The sequence below is a fragment of the Pezoporus flaviventris genome, unplaced genomic scaffold (assembly GCF_033815535.1).
Source record: "Pezoporus flaviventris isolate CSIRO_AGI_PZ_B2104156 unplaced genomic scaffold, CSIRO_AGI_Pfla_v1 ptg000037l, whole genome shotgun sequence".
Classification (NCBI taxonomy): Eukaryota; Metazoa; Chordata; class Aves; order Psittaciformes; family Psittacidae; genus Pezoporus; species Pezoporus flaviventris.
In genome coordinates, this window is record NW_026892585.1 from 2,423,757 (window position 1) to 2,444,580 (window position 20,824).

General features: G+C 38.4%; 1 protein-coding gene across 6 annotated transcripts in view; it reads left to right on the top strand.

Annotated features, from left to right (window-relative positions):
• ATP2C1 (ATPase secretory pathway Ca2+ transporting 1) overlaps window positions 1–20,824 on the top strand; it is a 64,143-nt gene that overhangs the window by 24,912 nt on the left and 18,407 nt on the right. For 3 of the 6 annotated variants that reach the window (XM_061464478.1, XM_061464479.1, XM_061464481.1), the window contains 11 exons: window positions 5,887–5,997; window positions 6,932–7,048; window positions 8,653–8,742; window positions 11,080–11,115; window positions 11,994–12,055; window positions 12,423–12,531; window positions 16,222–16,377; window positions 17,021–17,089; window positions 18,284–18,359; window positions 18,867–18,933; window positions 19,972–20,096. In XM_061464478.1, coding sequence (XP_061320462.1) covers window positions 5,887–5,997; window positions 6,932–7,048; window positions 8,653–8,742; window positions 11,080–11,115; window positions 11,994–12,055; window positions 12,423–12,531; window positions 16,222–16,377; window positions 17,021–17,089; window positions 18,284–18,359; window positions 18,867–18,933; window positions 19,972–20,096 — 1,018 coding nt within the window. Of the gene's footprint in view, window positions 1–4,749; window positions 4,885–5,886; window positions 5,998–6,931; window positions 7,049–8,652; window positions 8,743–11,079; window positions 11,116–11,993; window positions 12,056–12,422; window positions 12,532–16,221; window positions 16,378–17,020; window positions 17,090–18,283; window positions 18,360–18,866; window positions 18,934–19,971; window positions 20,097–20,824 lie in introns of all 6 variants that reach the window. The other 3 variants (XM_061464480.1, XM_061464482.1, XM_061464483.1) reach the window with 3 other exon arrangements.

Genomic DNA, 20,824 nt, shown 5'->3' on the forward strand with positions numbered 1-20,824 from the left:
TAGGATGGTTGAAGATCTGCATCTCCAAAACCTCTAGCCACAATGTCATAATGAGTAGGGGAAGGCTTCGCACTGATGCTTCATACTGAAAAAGAGGGTTACTTTAATTCTGGGTGGAGTCTTTTACTTAAATATACCTTTCACAGCCAAGTCTTTGCCTGTCAGGAGCTGTTTCCAAAGTCCATGTGCATACACGCAGAGGCTCAGACCTCTGTCCACTGACATCTAGTTGGTCTCTAGCCCTGTGTGTTTTCAGGATGCCAGACAGTGCAGAAAAGGTAAACACTTGGTATTTTGTGTTACTGTGGGCACAAATGTCTACAGTAGTTATCTGTCTGCTGTTACCCCCTCCACACGTGCCATCCTGGCTCTGAACTGTACAGAGCTAGAGCAGAACATGTTTAGTAAGATCTGAGCTTTCTAAACCTTTCTGTATGTATTACATATGATTTGATCATGCAGAGCATCTCGGGAAATGAGAAGCTTGTAAGTTTCAGTCTGTTTTGTATTCAGTGAAACACCTTTTTGTTCTGTTGCTTTTTAAAGTGTGGGGATGGTAGACAGAAAACGTAATCTAATTCTTATGGTGGGTGAGGAGGTGCTGATTCTTTTGGGATCCCAATGAGAAAGGCACAAACACTTGCCAGGCCAATCAGTATTCATAACTCAGAAGAGGTGATGGCAAGGTATAAAATCGTATGTCCTTTCTGATGCTGGGAACCCACAGATGATACAGCTTTAGATGGATCTCTGGTCAGGGCACGGCTTACTGTAGATCTTGTCTGCTCTGAGTTCACTAGTACTCTTATGGGGTTTGCTCACAGTACATTTTCATCAGTCACTGATAGCAGCTGGGTCTGGAATGTTGTCCAAGGGACAGCAAGTTTTAATATCCTATCTCATTAATAAAGCTGCAGTTCCTGAGCAGGTGCATGTAATATTTCCAAGGGGAAAAGACAATGTACTATACATACACTTAAGATTAAAAATGCACATTTATTGATTATGCATTAATTATGTGTGCATTCATTAATTTTAGTATTGATTACACACAGCATGATTCAGTAGTGATCACATGGTATCCATGCTATAGAGGCATATACCTGGATATGGGTCATTAATTGCTCATACAGTAGTGTTCTTACAGGTAGATCACTACAAACAAGTTGAAAGGTATTTGGTAGTACTGGAGTTGGCTGGAAAGGGGTTCAGTATAAGGGGAGTAATGCGTAGGTTCAGGCTGACTTGATCAGTTCAGATGGATGGGAAGGTTCAGACGACAGTGATAGGTATGGCTAAAAGGCAAATACTGGAAAGCAGGCTGAGTCAGTGCTTCCAGTCATCTATTTACGGATCAGTTGTGCCACAGTGTTTCCTGAGAACTAGCTGTACTAACTCTGTAGTTAGCCAGGGAGACTTCTTGTATGGTGGGGTAAGCAATTCTTTCTGAGAGCAGAGTCCTTAAATCCAGATGTGTTCCTGTCTCAGGTTTCTGAAGGAACTTCTCGAAGAAAGAATCAGCATTTCTTAGTTCCTCAACTGCAATTTCATTGGGATTTTTTTACTGTTCTTTGTAGTTTTGCTTCTACATCATCTTTGTATTTTGCACTTGTAGATCAGTTGAGTAAACTGCATATAATGTCTACAGGACTTGATAGTAGCTAATCAGCTAACGTGGTTTTGGTCACAGGCTTTGTCTGAAAACAGGTTTTACTACGAGGGTGGTCAAAACTTTTAGACTGCTCTCAGTGAATGTAGTTCCTGCCATTTGCATTCTCTGAGCAAGCAGAGCTAAAATTTCCCCTTAAGAATAATTGTGAAAGTACTGCAATGTTCATGAGCCCTGCTGATGGATAATGGACTCTACTGGTAAGCTGAGAAACCAGATGGTAGAGGTAAGTTGCTGACACTTGGTATTGATAATGATAAAAAGAGGATAAGCAAACTCTGGTAGTGTAGGAGGAAGTAGAAGCAGTACACATTACTGGGAAGTAGTTAACTGCATTCTTCTTCAGAGAGAACAGAAGGGAACTCTGAAATTCTGGTCGTGTAAGCCTTCCAGGCAAATTTGTATTAACTTTGATAAACACACTTTGGTCACAGTTCCATAGTCGTGTGATTGATGCATATTTCTTGGCCTAGAAATGGTGGTGTGTACATTGGAAGTGGACCGAGAAAAGGCCTTCCTGATGCAGCTATTTTTGTTGCTTAACATCCTGCTTCTTTGTTCCTTGGTAGGATTAGCTCCAAGTGAGGAATGGGAAGCTGTAGTCACAGCTTCAGAAGCTTCTGTGGTGATGCTTCTCTGCCCGTCCGTTATAGCTGCATAGACCAGTATCATTTCTTACCCCAATTATCTGTATAAAAACTTGGCCTGCAACAAAGTACTGAAGTGTTTTAAGGTATCAGCTGGTAGATGCTTGAAAATTAATTGCACCATAGGGTGGGAAGGCATCCAAGACAGCTTACTATTGGGTTGACTCATTTAATACAGAACACTGTGGTTTTGGGGATAGCTTTGTTGGGTACACTAAAAGATGCTGTAGAAGCCCACATCTCCAGTATGCAGTCTAAAGGACTGTAGAGCACTTGCTGGCGATATCAGAGAAGTAATCTTCCTCTTGATTTGTGGAAATAATGCACAAAGAAAAGGCAGAATTATCTGCTTGAATATAGTTATTGTGTTCCAGCATGTAGCAAGCGTTTCTTTTTTTCCTCCTAAATTGCTTGGCACAGCCCACTTAATATTTTGGAAGGTAGTGATGAAAAGTGATCTGGATCTCATTGGCTAAGCAATTAAATGTAACTGTGGCAAAGTGATAGGTGTTTGAAACTGTTATTCGCTAACTACAAGAATAGTGTAAGCTACAGAGATTCTAGAGGCTTTTGAGAAGTTAGATTAGGATCCATCCAGAATTGTCTCAGTATATAATTCCACTCTAGAGAAGGGAGCTGCCTATGAAAAGATCTTTGAGTTTTTACCTATTCTAATCCTGTAACCAGATTTTCTCTGCAGATTATTTTTCTTTTCATTGCATACAGTACACAGTGTTCTTCATAAAAGTGGGAGGTAACGTGAAGGAAGCATACTAAAAATCAATGGATTTTTGAGTCCTGTCACAAAAAAGATTGGCAAAATCAGCTTTGTAGCACAATTCTGTGCTAATGGAGATTTATTTGGAAAAGGCTGATGATCTCTGAGAGTACTTTTAACATTTCTGCTTGAGGATATTTACCTTATGAAAATGCCCTTAAAAAGCTTATTAGACTTTCTGAAGCCCCAATTGATAATATTAGAGAAACGATCAGTTAGATACCTTTCTTGAATTGTTATTTGTGTTTAGCAGCCGTGTCAGTTGGTGTAGGAAAAAAAGGGTTTTCTCAGCACTAAAATTTAATGGCTGTCAGTTCAGCTCTGCGTGCCCTTACTGGGATGACTGGGTTGCTCAAGCATGTTTGTTGAGAATGTGGAGTCATCTTGGTCAAAGGCATATGTTTCTGGGTTTGTTTTGAAATAGCACTTAGGCTTAATGGTTTTCAGCCCTAAACTGGTGTTTGGTGGCTAATAGCAAGAATGTGGTATCTATTTGCAATAAAAATCAAAAGCTAGTACTTGGAATGGGAAACATTAAAGGAAAGAATAGAAGCTAGTCATTGTGTAGGGCGTTTCAGCAAAGCGGGGAGATCGTGGCAAAATCCTGGGTGAATGTTTGGCTTAGAAAAATGTGGTCTGAGAAAACTGAAACAGAAGGTTAATATATATATATATCCACATAAAAGTATAATCATTTAAAGTGTGAAAAGTCGTAATTTCTAATGGCAGTTTCCTGAGAATTGATTTGGTTTAGTATAGATTTGTATGCGTAGGCTTACCAGCAGCTGTCACTAGATGTGTTAATTGCAGAGTAGGTGAATTTGAATGAAACTGTTTCTTGCTAGGGATTCAGTCTTGTGAGCATCACGTGCTTCATGGGTGCTGGTAAAAGTGGTGGTACGCTTAATCAAGGGCTAGCTGTCTGCATGACAGGATTTGGTTTTTCTTCTGATGTTGAAACTGATGGTTCTTTTAAACACACATGCACATATATACATAAATAGATATGTGAAAATATCAATATACATAAAATGGTGAGAAGGAATCTGTTATTTGTAGAGCCATGTCTGAAATATTTTTTGCCTCAGTTTCTTGTATAATTTGAAACATGGGAAAGCATTTGGAAGAAACTTGTTTTGTAAATGTACATATTGTACAATAATGCATATTCACCATCCTTTATAAAGAAGACTTACTGCAGTGTATATGCTTATGATTTCAATAAATACCTAACCAGCGATGGAGTGTAGTTAAGTCACGTATTTTGTAGTACTTTAAAAATTTGATCACAGACTATCCAATTCTTTTAATTGCATAAATGCATCGTGGAAAGGATGGTAAAGAACAAAACAAATCTTTTTTGCATAACAGAATACGGGAACTGGAGTGAAAGTGTGGCAGAGCGTATCTGAGCTCCCGTGCTTGGCCCCTGATGAGCTGCGCTCCAGCAGCCCAGCTGCTCAGTCCCACTGGCTTCAGGCCACAGAAAGCTGAGTGGGGCAGCTAAGGTGCAGTTCTTTTGTCTGGCATAATACCCTGGTTCAAGAGCTCAAACACACTACCCCATATTGCCCTGCCTCTCATCTTGGTCTCTAGACTTGATTTCTTAGAGCTACAGTGAAGGAGCAAGTCTTGATGGTTTACTGTTTCACTAGGAGCTACATGGCAAGTGTAGAGTTCCCAAGGCTTTCTCTTGAAAGCAAAAGCATGGGAGTTCCAACCATAGCACGTTCACCTTTGTTCATTGTTTCCTTGGGCCCCTGGAAGAAGCCTTTGTGGAGTCTATTTAGGTAAGCAGATAGAAAAACAAATACTGAGCTGAATTAATATCAGCTATTCTGTTTGAGTACATGGCAAGCAGCGTGTGGTATGGAAAATGAAGGTTGTCCTACCCTTTTTAGGGTGTAAAAATGCTGGAATTTTTTTAATGTATTGTCATCTTGAAGTACTTTATGTTTTAAGTCTCGGCATTCAAAGAGGAGTTTTATACAGGGCAATCATTATTTTTTAAAGCATAAAACTAAAATTGTGTGCAAGTGTAATGGGAAAACCATTTCTGTGGAGTGTGTGTTTGCATGTCAGGTGTCTTCCAGTTAATGAAGAAGGTGTATGTGTGCATGGTATTGGGGGAAGAAAGTATCAGTTCAGCTTATTAAATAAGCAGGAATGTGGAAACTCTTGACACTACATTAAATATCAGAGCAGTGCTGAGCTGTGTGCTCAGTGTTGCTGTTGTGCTGTTCTGCAGTTCACGAAACTTTAGCTTCCTACATTGATAGGAAACCATTACTTTTCATAGCATTGACTTGAAGCTTTTTTACTGTAGTCAAGTTTTATGACTTCACTTGCATCTCTGCTCTTGTTTGAGGTCTTCTTAATGTTGTTTCTCCTTTCTTCGTATACTAGAAAATGTAAATAGGCCTATTTAGGCTGCCCTCGTTAATGAGTAGAAAAGTAGGGGCAGGGAATGGAATTTACCTGAAGTGATTGCTTTCTGACCAGGTATTGATGATAATGAGCTAAAGGATTATGAATATATGTAACTGTTAGGATTTTGCCATCATGGCACACATCATTACAGAAATCAGTGTTCTCAGTTGCACATCCAGTGTTTTCTTTTATTATTCCAGGTGGTACTGTGTGAAAATAAGCTGAATTGTGGATACTTTTTAAAGTGCAATGCTTACAAAAAACCCCAAACATTTTAATGACCTTAATACTGCATTACTCGAGTGTTTTGAAATGAAATGCTAGTGCTCTCCTTCCCTTCAGACTTTGGTTTTGTTTCTTAGGTTGCACATCTTCAAAAAATCCCTGATGGTGACAATGAGACAATGATTCCTGTACTGTCTTCAAAAAAAGCAAGTGAATTGCCAGTTGATGAAGTAGCAAGCATTCTGCAAGTAAGTGGTTTTTGTATCTCTTAAGAGTGTGCTGATGTTACCAAACGATGTATTTGGTATTTCTTAAGGACAGATCTTGTCATTGAAAGTGTAGGCATTGTCATGCAGTTTGATGCTGGCTGTTTTCTACTTCTAAAAGAAGGTTGGTTTTCAGATTGTTACTCAAAATGCTCTAGCCTCTGACATTTTCCAAAGAATCACGTATCTGGAGGGGGATGGGATTCAACTTGAAAGCGTTTGGGTTTCTGTATGCTTTGAAGATTGCTTTTTGGTAATAAAAACCCTAGAGTAAATCTTCCTATAGAATTCTGGCCTCTTTTTCATTGCTGTTGCTTCCGTTTCTCTAAGGAATCCTTAATGTCCTTAATTTATTTTGGTAGCCTCCGTTTTAAGTGGAGAAACAGGATTGAGAAAGCTACCCATTGATAGATTTATGAAGCATTGAGTCTGGGTTAATTTTCATGATAAATGGTCTTTTTTCATTTTCTGTATGCTTGACTGCTTGAGGAGTGCACCACGATAAATACTGGTCACTGACAACTCAAGACTTTGGAACTGTTTCTGTCATTTGGCTGAGTAACTTAACTCCTGCCATAATCCTCAAGACTCTGAATTATGGCTGCAGCTTGGCTAGTTGTAGAGTTGTCTGCAGGGAAGACCAGTAATCATTTAGAAATGTGAAGCAGCATCTGCTTCTGTAGTTCTTCTTTGAATGTCTACTGGAATCGCTGAAGTACTGCCAAATTGAGTTTTAGAATAGCAGCTGGTTAGCTTTATTGTCATACTAACATTAGTACCAGGCTTGTATTTCTAATATTGCTAAATTTGTATAGTCTCAGGCTGTATAGTTTGGGGTTGGAATTTATTTTGAAGTGCAGTTTATAACTGTTCATAAGTGTAATTGCTGACTGTTATTCTTTGCATGCTTTAATAGGCTAATCTTCAGAATGGCCTAAAAAACTGTGAAGTTTGTCATAGACGGGCCTTCCATGGGTGGAATGAATTCGATATTAGTGAAGATGAACCACTGTGGAAAAAATACATTTCCCAGGTTAAGATTTTTTTGTCCTTTCTGCTTTTTTTGGCTTTAATATGTGTCAGTAGTTTTGCTTTTCATTTTGATTTACTTAGGTTTCACGTGCATGAGCATATTCTGATAAAAGTAGGGAAACTAGCATAATAGGAGCTTGTAGACTAATTTACCAATTTAAAAAGCTTTTTATTTAGGTGTATGCCAGTGCTTTAATCATATGATCTGTTCTATAATGTATGTTCATAACTAGCCAAAGGGTAACATTCAGAACTAGCCTGTGGCTTGTATAAGCAGAATAAAGTTCCCTGTAGGCAAAGACTTGAGCATGAATCGCACTAAGGTCAGACGCAAATGCCTATGACTGTTGGTAAATAGTTAAAAGGAATATGAAGTATGAGTAACTTGCTAGACAGAGGAAATCTTGGAACCCAAACCTGCTGCCTTTGAACTGAGGTGGGGCCAGACTTGATTCTTGTGTTAAGCAGAACTGGCAAAAGGCAAGTGTGAATTGTCTTTTTATCAATGTGATTTATCACTCACACATGTGTACACACACGTACGCATGCACTCGTGTGGGCACACAAAGCTTTTCAGAATTGTGTGGAAGCGTTACTCCTTCCTCCCAGCCTACACAAGGTAATTACAATGCTACACGAAGTATTTACAGCAAATTTCCACGCAGAAGGTTCTTCTAATGAATCTTTAATGTCAAACAGTTCAGACAATGTTTCCTGCATCTAGATCTGAGCAGCAGTGCAGTTAAGTTCTAGAGGAGACCCTGAACTAATAGATGGTTAATTGTAGAGAATAGATGGTTAATTGTAGAGAAACTGTTTTACTTGGCAGAGACTAAAAGGATATTCAGCTCCCTGCTGATGACAACAGTGGGAACATCATCGCATACTAGCTGTCCTTCGGCATTAATGCTGTATTTTCCTATGTGCAGTCGCAAATCAGTCAGATGCATCAGAACACTTCTAAAGCATGTATCGAAGTCTGTTGTAGGTAGGATTTAAGCACATATTTGCTTTGAATGTGCTTATCCTGTGCTTTTAGAGTGTTCTGTAATTATAGAAATGTTTTGTAACTTTTTTTTTTGGTTTTTAGACCATGTTAGCAAACAGCTGCCATGTAGAAGCAAGATCCTTCAGTATTAGTCTGAAGAAAGCATAGGATCTAAAAGGAAAACTTGCGTCTTCTAAAACAAGAAATCATGTACTGAAAGTTATGAAGTATATTGCTGCCTTGATAGTGATCGGTTGCTGGGAAACAGGATCAGCTTGTTACATCAGACATTTATAATGTATTTCAGGCTTTTTGTATTTTAAAATGCAGTATAAACAAATATGGGAGACAATTTTCTTTGTCTTAAAAATGTGAATCAAGAAATGTAAGAAACCTTTTTTCCTGTTATAGATCACATACTGACTATTCAAAGTCTTTATTTAAAACAGGCCTCTCAAACATCTGAACTGTACAGAATCAGATTTTCTTTGCACTGTTAGGTTAGAAATAATTCTAGAATAGGATGCTTTAGAGATCGATCAGATCTGCTTTGAGAAGTAGATAAAATGGCATTTCTGTCAGTAGTCTTGCTGAATCGTTGTTCTGTTTCATTGCAGTTTAAAAATCCCCTTATTATGCTTCTCCTGGCATCTGCAGTCATCAGTGTTGTAATGCATCAGTTTGATGATGCTGTCAGTATCACTGTGGTAAGGAACTAAAATTTCATCTTCTCTGGGAGCACTTCAGAATGCATGACCACACTTCGAACATCCCATGAATGCCAGTGTGGGATGGGATCGCCTGATTATAATTAATGGATTTGATTTGTATACTGTCATTAAATCTGTTTGCGACTAGATTATTTTTTTTTTCTTGACTGGTAGCAGTAGTGTGTATTAAAATACATCAGTAATTGTCTGGCTGCATTTTGCATATTTAGTCTCTCATTGGTTGAAATGCCTATCTTTAGTCATTTGTTCAGAGGAACAGGTTTTTGGTGTCATCTGTGTGTCTTCAAATCGTGCTTTAATTTCAAACTGAAACCAGCATAATCCTTCTGTGAACTTACTTTAAAGATGGAATCTTTTGAAACTTGAAGAAGTAACCTGAAGATAGAAGGTAGAATGATTTCTACTTTTTGGTAGAAGTTTGCAGTTAAACAGGGCGCTAAACCAACACACCAAATACAGTACTGCAAAACATTTGTCATTGCAGATGTCACAGAGAAGAAAGTTACAATTCCTTTGACCATTTTGGGGTGATAGGTGATAACTGAAAGCTGGGATTTCTCTATGGCCAGAGGCAGGTTCTAGCTATTTTTTGTCTTGGCTGACCTCCACACTCTCTATGTTGAATTCTTATCTAACTAACTATAGATAACTGGAGGTTGGCCCCTAACCCCTCTCATCTTTTAGAATAATTTTCTTTGGAAGATAAACTATGTGGCTTCTTTATTCAAATTCACAATTGCATGTGTTCACTTACAGTGTTAGCTTGGAATGGTTTGTGTTCCTAAGTTGCGCTAAGGTCCAATTACAGTATTATGAAAGGTGTTTAATTGTTGTGACTGAAAGCTGAATTATTTCATGTTTTTTCCTTGTTTAGTGCCCTTAAGTCTATTTTCCTAACCCTCTTGAGCATGGCAATGAAAAAAGAACAGGGCAGTTAGAGTAAGAGAACAATAATTCCTTCATTCTGTGCCACAACCTGAGAAGGAATCTTTAACAGCCTCATGAACATTGGTAGAGGTGTCTTAAAACATGAAGGAAAAGTGGGGTTGAGTTTGTCAGTTGTGCTTTTTGTTTAACTTCTTACTGACCTACTATTTAGTCTTATTCTTAGTAATGCCCACTACATCACCTAGGGAACGTTTATTTCCACTTCATTTTCAGATGATAGTGCAGTTTTTCTATGCTATATGTTGTGCTCAAGAGTTGTAGGAAAACGTTTTGATCCGGACTGGGAACTGATGAAGATTAAGGGGAAAAACCCCAAACCATACCTTTTTCCATTTGGAGGATATTGGCTTCTTGAGGCAAGCCGTTGCGCATAGATGCAAGCCGAGAGACTGATGTGAGGCTGGGAGTGCAAAGCTGTGTCAGATAGCATGCATTGCCTCCAAAAGAAACATGTAGCCGTGATGGAAATGCTCCATGGAAAGATGGAATACATATACTGATTTTTCTACTCTTCAGTTAGTGAGGCTAACATTAGCATCACAAGACAGATTTACTGGATTTGTCCTCAATTTGGTGAAGAGTTCTTCAAGCTTTTTTTCTTGCAAAATGGTAATATCTGATGTTTTAGCAGCTGCTGTGTGCATTTTGAAGGCTTAATTAATGGAAGTTATGTTATGGTTTTGTAAGTTTTGTTTGAGATCTCTGGTATCTTGGCTGTTTGGAGGGTACTTGGTGTCCTGTCTCCCTTGGGAATCTTGGGCAGAGTTTGAGTCTCGTTCCTCGCTTGGTCTCCTTGCTGGGATATTTTATGACTCCTAATCTTCAGTTCATTCTTAGTCTTTCTGTCATCTGCTTATTTGAATGGAACCACATCTGGAATTTTCTGTAGCGCTTAACATGTTATTCCTAGCTTTGTTTTGTTCACAGAAAACACCCGTCACTCTTCTTTCAGACCAGTTTCTCTGTTCGTGTCATGGTTCTCTCTCCACTGCTGTATGTTGCTCACTGTTTAGAAACATGAAGCAGAGGAAGTCTTTCTTCAAAATTGCTATCTAGTTACTATTTCTAGTAAAATCAGGTTGTTGAGTCTTGAACATCACCAGAGCAGATGTAAATAGAAAACGGGTTTGCTTTTGTAACAAGGATATGGAGTGATTTTGATAATCAGAAGGTCTGTTTCCAAATGAGATTCTTAATGTAGTATGTAGTTATTATATTACATGGTTATTATTATTACTATTCTGTAGTTATACATATTTGTTAACATATGTAGTAACAACTAAGGCTGAGCAAAAGCAAATGGGGTCATTTACTTTCATGGCCATTTGGGATTGTTTTATCTCACCTGCTTTTGTTTTCTTGCAGGCAATACTCATTGTTGTTACAGTTGCCTTTGTTCAGGTAAGACATCTGTTGACCAAATAAGATTATTGCTTTTATGTAAACTCTTCTATTTATCAGACTGAAGTAGCTGCCTTGATGCATTGTACTATGGATGGTTGAGTAAAATGCTCTGTGCTTTCATCTAGGTCTTGTGCCTTTTTTTAAAGTGCCTTATTTGTCCTGTTTTAACTGCATTGACATTTATGCATCTATATTGATATTATATTCAGCCATAAAAAAGTACTTGTAAAGAAACACTCGGAATAAGCAGTGCAGAAGTGCTTAAGTATTTAACTTCATGTAACGTAGGTTTTGAAAATGTAGCTGTGGCTTCAGTTTTGTATAGAAATTTAAGAAAAAAATAGTCTTTAATTTTCTAAGCCATAAAAAGTTGATTTCATTCTGTAAATAGTTTTACTCAGTGTGTGCCTAAACCAGAATTGCTTTGTTTCATATCTTTGTTACCTTAATCCTGTAATCTGTTTATTGATTTAGAGATGAGTTGTGTTACCTTAGCTCTCTTATAAAACAGCACGAACACAGTATTTTTGGCATTGACTCGTTAAACTGTAGAATTTAATCATGAGTTCAGAACCATTACTACAAGTGTTACAAAGACCTGAATATATTGATGGAGAATGCAAAGGACCTCTGCTATTCTGTCAGAAGAAATGCCTCTAGGTAAATCTGTAATATTTTTCACTGTTTGGACTGTACTTGCTGTAAGTACCTAATACAGGACTGTTGAGGAGCATCTCTTATGCTTTAGGTTGGAATATTACTTTAACACAACTCTACTAGTAAGGTAAATTTCAGTGGATGTGGATGTATTTCATTGTGGCTTAACTTTTGCCTGTTTTAAAAATACCATCTGATTTTTTTCAATGTCTCTGCAGGAGTACAGATCAGAAAAATCTCTTGAAGAGCTTAGTAAACTTGTGCCTCCAGAATGCCACTGGTATGTAATCGCACATCTTTTCTCCTAAATTAAGTCATATAAAGTTTAATGTGAAATGAGTGCATGAAAAAGACTTTACTGAACTTACTGCCTTTATATCAGGTTTTTATGCTGACAGAAAACATGCTTGCTTTTGCTCATTTTAAAGATTGTTTTGTGAGTGTAAAAAAATTACTCCACATCGTTTCTTCTCCGAACCTTTCAAATGATGTCAGTAATGTGCAACGTCTAAGAAACAAGCAGCAAATTAGAAACAATACTTCATTAAACTAGTAACACTGCAGTGTGTAGTCAACAGTGTGAATGCTTTTCTCAGGCAAAATGGGGGGGGAAACATTCTTATTGCTCTTTGTGTTTTTACCTCCAGTGTACGAGAAGGTCGGGTAGAACACACGCTTGCAAGAGATTTAGTCCCAGGTGACACAGTCTGCCTGTCAGTTGGAGACAGAGTCCCGGCTGATCTGCGATTATTTGAGGTATATGCCTACTATTGTTTTAATATTTAATAACTTTTCTTTTTGTGGGACAAGGAGGAAGAGAAGACAGCCCCTGAATACTGAAGTGCAGTAAGTGTTATTGGTTGGAATTCATAACTGTTTTGATAGAAATTTTGGAAGGATTACTTCCCAAGTGTAACTGTGCATTCCTTACAATAGATGTGGAGTTTCTTGTTGTAAAACATGAGAGGGAAAGAATGTTCCAATTTGATGTAGTGATGAGTCTTAGAACTGTTGGTTGAGTCCTTTTTACAACATGCTAAACCTGTAAAATGGTTGGTTTCAGTCTGAATGATAAGATATTTTGGCAGCTGGTTGCAGGTGTGTTTAGGTCTTTATTTATATCAATGTTTAGGGTATTGTTTGGGTGTTCTCTGATAATAATAGTAACAATATCTCTGGAATAATAAGAAAAAAAAGAAAATTGAAATAGTGCCAGCGTAATCTTTTCTCTCTGATACTACTTCGTAAGTGTGTGTTGTTCCAACTTCTAGTTTACTGTTTGATTCCTAACATTAGCACTGGTGGAAGTGCTTGAGTTGAAGCAATAGCAATGTAGTAGTACTTGTAGGTTCTCTAAAAATGAAGTGTGTATATATATATTCATCTTGCTTATTTTGGTTGGATAATGTCATGTTACTTTTATGTTAGATTGGGCATTCTCGAGTTACCCAGTATCTGGGCTATCATGTTAAAGTAATTTCTGGATATGATGAGCCATATATCTACAGTTGATACTGGGTTAATCAGTGTTCATTTTTATAGGTAGAGCCTGAATGAGCTAGTTTCTGAGACAAATTTGAGGCACACCTCAGAAACTTGTCTGGATCATCAGTTATCAGCCCCTGTAGTGTAGTTACTGCTTGAGAGAGTTGATTTTCTGTGACTGCAAAGACTTTCTTCTTCCCTCAGCAGTTGTATTGTTTCTGAACTGATATGGAACTGCTATTGCAGCAGCATCTACTTTCTTGCTCAAAAGCTTATTTCATGCTATGATAGCATGCTTGGACCTCTTACAAATGAAAGTAGAAACGGTAGATTTCTCAGATGTCTGTAGCCCTACACAAGATGCAAATTTGTGCCATTTTATTCTCAACTATTCTTGCAGATCATTTGAAAATAAAAGCATGTGTTCTTATTTTCATCTTGTCTCTACTGGGCATTGCTGGGGGGTGGTGGGCTTAAAAAGAAATTACATGAAGATGTTCTTTTTGAAGAAAGAACTAGATCTCCTCCACATAGGCTGATTGACACCGTCCCAGGAAACTTCAGAAATGTTAACTGGGTACCATTTAGCTCCTGCAGTCTTTCACATATGTGAAAAGAAGATTCTTCACTGGTGTAATCTTGAGGGGGCAATCTTGTTCCAAAAACCCGTTTGGTGACCTTTCCTGGACTAAGTTGTCTGTATGTTAATAAGTGGTCCATGAGGTTTTATAGTAATCTTCTCTAAAGCCAGAATACTACATCAAGAGCTACCATACTTGAAACAGTGTAGATTTTAAACACAGTTCCTTTTGATAGTGTTGATACGTGTTTTGGAGCTCCTGGCTAAATTGGAAGAGTTGCAAAGTGGCATCTTCAGCCTGGTTCAGCTTGGAGTCTGAGAGATACATCATGAATAAAAGTTGCTATTAAACTTTATAGAGATAATAATTCCTTATGGCTTTGCTGGAAAGGCTCATTGCAATTTTTGACAATTGTCCCTTTTGCTTTATTGATACAGCACCCATATTTTAAAAGGGGGTACTGCACTGGTGGCTGTTTGGGAGACTAGCCAGAATTAGAGGGATTTGGCTGTTCAGAAAACAGCTTAGTAATGGTACTGTCCTCTTTTAACGTTGACTAAGTTGGTTTTGCTGTAGCAGCCTGTGTTCATTTCGATGTCCAGCTAGAATGAGTGCATCAGGGTTGTCATGCCGCTTAAAATACAAAACACTAAAACCCCTCAGCGCGAACCTAGGAGTGATCTGCAATAGTGTGGTGGTACAGAACATAATGTAGCTGATTCTTGCTTACTCTTGTGAGATCCTCTCAAAGAGTTTTGGCATTTGAGTTTTACTGTGCATCCTTAACGCTGTTTTTCTTGAGAAGGCTATCTTGAAAGTTAATGATATGGTTAACACCAGTGGCTTTACATTTTTAATAATGCAAAATCATTTTACTACTTGTGAGCAGAGTTGTATGATTCAGGCTTTGGCTTTTTTCAAGACCCATTAAAGGCAATATATTACAATGTATGAATTGATGTCAGCTGGAGAAAGACATTTCATTTTATATTTGGAGGCGTTATTTTTTGGTTTGAATTGTATTTATAGAACACACATTTTATTTTCTTCATCTGCCAGTTGATTAATACAAAATAATTAATTTTTAGCTTTTGCTTCTTGTAACCACCCACATGCTACCAAAAGGCTACAGAAATAAGACCAAAAAAAGACAGTTTCTTGTCCTCCAGTCTGTGTAACTGTTGCCTGAATAGGATTTTTTCCTTTAGAGAATTTGTGACCAAAAACCACTGTTCATGAACTCCCACAAGGCCAAGTGCAGGGCCCTGTACCTGGCTCAGGGCAATCCCAAGCACAACTACAGGATGGGTAAAGAATGCATTCAGAGCAGCCCTGAGGAGAAGGACTTGGGGATATTAATTGATGAGCAGCTCAACATGAGCCAGCAGTGTGTTCTTGTGGCCCAGAAACCAACCGTGTACTGGGCTGCATCAAAAGGAGTGTGATCAGCAGGTCAAAGGAGGTGATCCTGCCCCACTGCTCTCGTGAGACCCCACCTGGAGTACTTTGTTCAGCTCGGGGGCTCCTAGCACAGGAGGGATGTGGACCTGTTGGGGTGAGTCTAGAGGAGGTGATGGAGATGCTCCAAGGGCTGGAGCAGCTCTTCTATGAAGAGGAGCTGAAAGAGTTGGGCTTCTTCAGCCTGGAGAAGAGAAGGCTCCAAGGAGACCTTAGAGCAGCTCCAGTGCCTGACTGGGGGCCTACAAGAAACCTAGAGAGGGGTTTTTCGTAAGACCAGGTAGCGACAGGACATGGGTTCATGGCTTTGAACCGCCAGAGGGTAAATTTGGATGCGATACAGGGAAGAAACCCTCTGCTGTGAGGGTGGTTTCCCAGAGAAGCTGCGGCTGCCCCATCCCTGGCAGTGTTCAAGGGCAGGTTGGACACAGGGGCTTGGAGCAACCTGGTTTAGTGGCAGGTGTCCCACTAGATGGGGTTGGAGCTAGATGAGCTTTAAGGCCCCTTCCAACCCAAAATATCCTGTGATTCTATGAAATATGGTTCTTAATGGACCATGGTAGGAGGAGGAAGAGTTGAGAGGATAATATATGTGTGTGCACTTGCATTCCCAGTTAATTATTTTGTTTGACAGAATGCATCACAGTTGAAACCTTTGGAGTATTTCACAGAAAAACAGTTGTGAACATAAAATCATGACTAAACTTTGACTCATGAAAGTGAGAGCTTGTTGCATTGCTGCAAGATTCTGTAGGAGTGCTTGTTGCTTTTGTTGATCCTTAAAATATGGTTGCCATTGATGTGGCTTCTTACCATACGAATAAACTGGATATATTTTTCATGTTAAAAAATGGGAAACTTTTGTTAACTTTTCCAATTAATTTAAAGGTTGTCATGCTTTTTAACTCTCTTGTTTTCAAAGGCTGTGGACCTTTCTATTGATGAATCCAGTCTCACAGGTGAGACGGCTCCTTGCTCCAAATCTACAGCTCCTCAGCCAGCAGCAACCAATGGAGACCTTACTTCTAGGAGCAATATTGCTTTCATGGGAACATTGGTCAGATGTGGAAAAGCAAAGGTAAAATCATTATTGATAGTTGAAACACAGAAAATATTCTTCCCTATTTGAAGGCTGTTCTTAGGACTCCATGTATTTTGAGTTTCCTGAAACAATGGAAATGGTATAGAAGGAGAATTTTTTATTGGAAATATGGAACACTGCTGTGATACACTGCAGAGCTTTTCTCCTTGGTGCTTTTTCAGACACTGGTTTAAGAAGAGAAGTGATGTAGTAAGGTAGGATAGCTCGGATTTGTAGGGAGCAGCTGAAACTCTTCTGTCCAGGATTTTGCTGTGGTATTTTGCTTTCAGAACTACATTCACATGTCTGAAAATCTGTAACTGAAAATACAGTTGTAGCTAGGTTATTAGGTAAGTGTTACCCTATTTGAGTTTTGTTACTGGCAGTTACCAAATACTTCAGCAGTTCAGAACATAGCAATTAGTTTCAGAGAGGCAAGATGTTCCTCTTGCCTCTTTAGGCAAGGAACAATATTTTAGGAAAAATATTCCCTACTTGTGCCAAGAATTTTATGAACAAAGCTAACAGAGTCATACTGGGCTAAATGGCATTTGCCTACTATTCAAGTCAAAACTATGAAGAGCAGCCACTAATGCTAAGCTTCAGATTTGAATTTGCTTTAATTCTGTGTTTATTTTAGGGGATAGTTATTGGAACAGGAGAAAACTCTGAATTTGGGGAGGTTTTCAAAATGATGCAAGCAGAAGAGGTAAGAGTGAATATTTAGAAGCAAAGATGTCTATTTTGTAACTGTATATTAAATTCATTAGGACTTTGGATTTATTCCATAGGAACTCAGTTAGACTCAATTACATTGCTTTTAATATTTTTCTTTCCTCTAGTGAAACAAATCTTAGCTCTTGAACATGAAAGCAGTAATTGAATTGTGTGCAACAGAGTATCTGAAGCTGACCTGAAGAATATTAACTGTGTAAATAACATGCTGAACCTGTTTAATGAAACAAATTTCATTGCAATTTATGGAAGTGGTTTTGGGGTTGTTTTTTCTTGGAGTATTTTTTGTTTGCCCTTAAAGTGGAACTGCATTTGTGCAAAAGAGATCCGTATGAGGGATCTGTAGGACCGCGTTTTCTTTTGCTAAGCAGTGTGCTTTGGGGTTATGCGTGTATCTGCTGCTACTTCATGATCTCCACCTTACCCTTTAATCAGCTCCCTCTGACTCTTGTCTGTCAAACTCCCACAGTGATTTTTCTCTATTGCAGTATACTGATTTACATGGGAATTCAGTCTTGAGTGCGTTGGGTATCTTGGGCCTTCTGACTGCTTCTCTGGCTGCCTGACCCAATGTAGGGTTAAGGGGACAATGTGTTTCTAGGTGTCAGTATGTGATCAGGCATAGTATAGGCAGTCCTTTCTCCCTGGATGTATTTCTGAAATCCGACCAAAACAGCAAGTAAGGGAGCCAGGAGCGCATCACTGACCCCATGTTAGCTGCAGTGCCTTACTACACCTTTCAAGGGGAATACTGCTGCCCAGCCACCAAAGTGGAATCTGCTTTTATACACATCTGAGGAAAATATGATCATCTGTTCAATGGTTTTAGCTCGCATTGTAACAAATGTAATTCTAAATGGGAAAAAAACCCAATAAAATCTTTGATAAGACCTCTTGTATTAGACTTGCCATAGACATCACAAAGCTCCCAAAGAATATTGCTAATAAATATCTCATTTCATTGAAGTGTTCTTGAATCTTCTTGAATTCTGCACGAAATGGAAGAGAGAAGTCTGTTTTCATAAAGTAAATGTATGGCAACAATAGGTGTAACTGCATTTTATTCACTGTCAGCCTCTTGAAATTTGGATATCTAAAGTAATATGTAATACAGTTCATGTTTTTTAACCCACGCTTGTGAATTCTTACATGTTTACTGTTCATCAAGGCTCCAAAGACACCTCTGCAGAAGAGCATGGATCTCTTGGGCAAGCAGCTTTCCTTGTATTCCTTTGGTATAATAGGTAAGAGGATTTATGTGAAAGAATTACAAATTATTATGTAACAAACTACCATGTAGGCTTGGGAAAAAGGAAGGCTTGAACTCTTTCTTTAAATATTTTGGTTCATTTTATTGGTCACTGAGTTCGAGCCACTATTACCTGAAGATGACTGATGTGACAGCTTTCATCATAAGGATGTTATTTGTATTTGCTTGCAAACATACTGACTGACTTATTGTCCTCTAAATGTTCCCTTTTAAATTCCCATGTGCCTTGTATTATGGTTCAAGGTGTGTGAAAGTGAGTACCTCACTGCTGGTGTGATTGGGCAACTTCACTAGCAGAAGCTTTCTTCACCTTTGCCACTCTAATGGAATCATGCTTTGACAGAGAAAGAAATAATACATTCTTTTTTTTTTAATGGGTAGCACAATGATAAGCTTGGTTTTGGCTATTTGAGTTCTTGTCCCCATGGGGCTACAGTAGGTGTTTGATTTATATTCATTCTGACAATTATTTTCTTTATAGGAGTTATTATGCTGGTTGGCTGGTTGCAAGGAAAACATATCCTTGATATGTTCACAATTGGTGTGAGGTGAGATTTTTGTTTTTAGTGCCTGAAAGCTAATGATATTAGTGTGCTTGCACACAGACTCTGCTTTTCAGTTCACATTAGTAATTAAAAATGAAGATGTGTTGTAAAAAGGCAAATTCATACTTGTTTTTAGTGATACACTATGTTCTTGATAGTCTCTTAAACTGTGCATTTGTATGGTGATGAGTGTTGTACAGTTTGAATTCTCATCACCGAGTAAATAAACTGTCATTTTGTAAGTGGCATCAAACAGAACTAAGTAACCACAAGCCTTGTGTCATGTGGTTCATCAGCTCATTTTCTAGCACGTTATGGAAACTTAATCCCAGGGTGTTGTCCGCTGGGAATAACACTGAATTTAGATGATCTGCCTCTGTACTCTTAGGCGCTGAGTTGCTAATTACATGCACAGTGCATAAGGTAGAGTGTTTCTTTAAATGACAGGATCAGACTCCAGTGGTTTACCCTTTTGCAGGTGGGGGGGGCACCAGCAATTGCTTCTTTGAGCATTGTGTAATGAGTTACTGTGATCTTGTTTCATCTGGTTTTTACAGGGGTTATTTGTTTGGGTTTTGAATGACTTTCCGTGTCATTCCCATACTTAGCTTGCAGCCAGGTCATGATCTGGAAGCATCGGCTGTGGATCAGTGGCCGCTTGAACTGGCGGCACTTCCTGATTCATTTTAGTCCCGACTGCACTTACTCTGCACAATCTGAGCTGCTTTGCATAGTCCTAATTAGTGTTTTGTGTAGCCAAAACAGGAGTACCATTGCTTTCTGCCTACTCCAATTCTTCTTCATACTTTTGCAGAAATAATGCATAGAAACATCCAAGTTAACTGCATTTTGTTGCTGTCTTCGGAGCGTATCTTAGCACATGCTATTACAACTAGAACCGCATGGCAACTGCTTCCTTTCGCTTTTAACCTCAGTGGAAAGACTGCTACAGAAGCAATGTTCTGAAGTGTAAATGCATCATTACTATGTATTCACTAATGACATTCTAAGAGGAGATTTATGTATTTACTTTCATTACAGTTTGGCTGTAGCTGCAATCCCGGAAGGACTCCCAATTGTAGTAACAGTGACATTGGCCCTTGGTGTGATGCGAATGGTGAAGAAACGGGCTATTGTAAAAAAACTGCCTATTGTGGAAACTTTAGGTATGACTAGACTAACAGAGATTAACACAAATATTGGTGACACCTGGTTAAAATACAGCACGTGTTCTTATTTTGCTAGCAGTGTGGTGGTATTTCTAACATTTCTAAATCAGATGCATTTTAGACAGTTAGAATTCAGGTATGTATTTTTGTGGGCCCTCTAACTACTTGTTTTGCATTAATATTTAACTGAGAGAAATAGTCTGTTCAATAATACAGTAGTGGAAACTGTGTGAGTGTTTGGCTGTATGGAGTACACTTTACACTCGTTTGCTGCAAGATGTTCTTCTTAAACAGGACTTGTAAAATGTTCTTTTTAAACTGAATTTAAGGATGATATTGAAAATGGGAAGCAAATCCAAATTTGAACATTAGAAAAAGCTTTTTTAAATATTAATTCACCTTTGAGATGTTACGAAACTCATTGAAACTTAAAAACTTTAAAACATCTTGTAGGGTTTCAGTCATGAAGCATGTAAAACACAGGACGTGGAAAATAGACAAGTTAAATAAACCTGCTGCGTTTGAATTTCTTTTTGCCTTTAAAGATTGGAAGTGCTACTTTTTCCAGTGCCTCTAGCAGAATTTAATTACTGTTGCAAGGCTTTTTGTTTCTTTTGTAGTTCCTGTTATCATATCCAGAAACACTGAGATGCTGCAACACTTTCAGAATGCTCTTTGCCTGAGTTAAAAAAGCATCTAACAGATTTCACGTATTTGTAATCTTC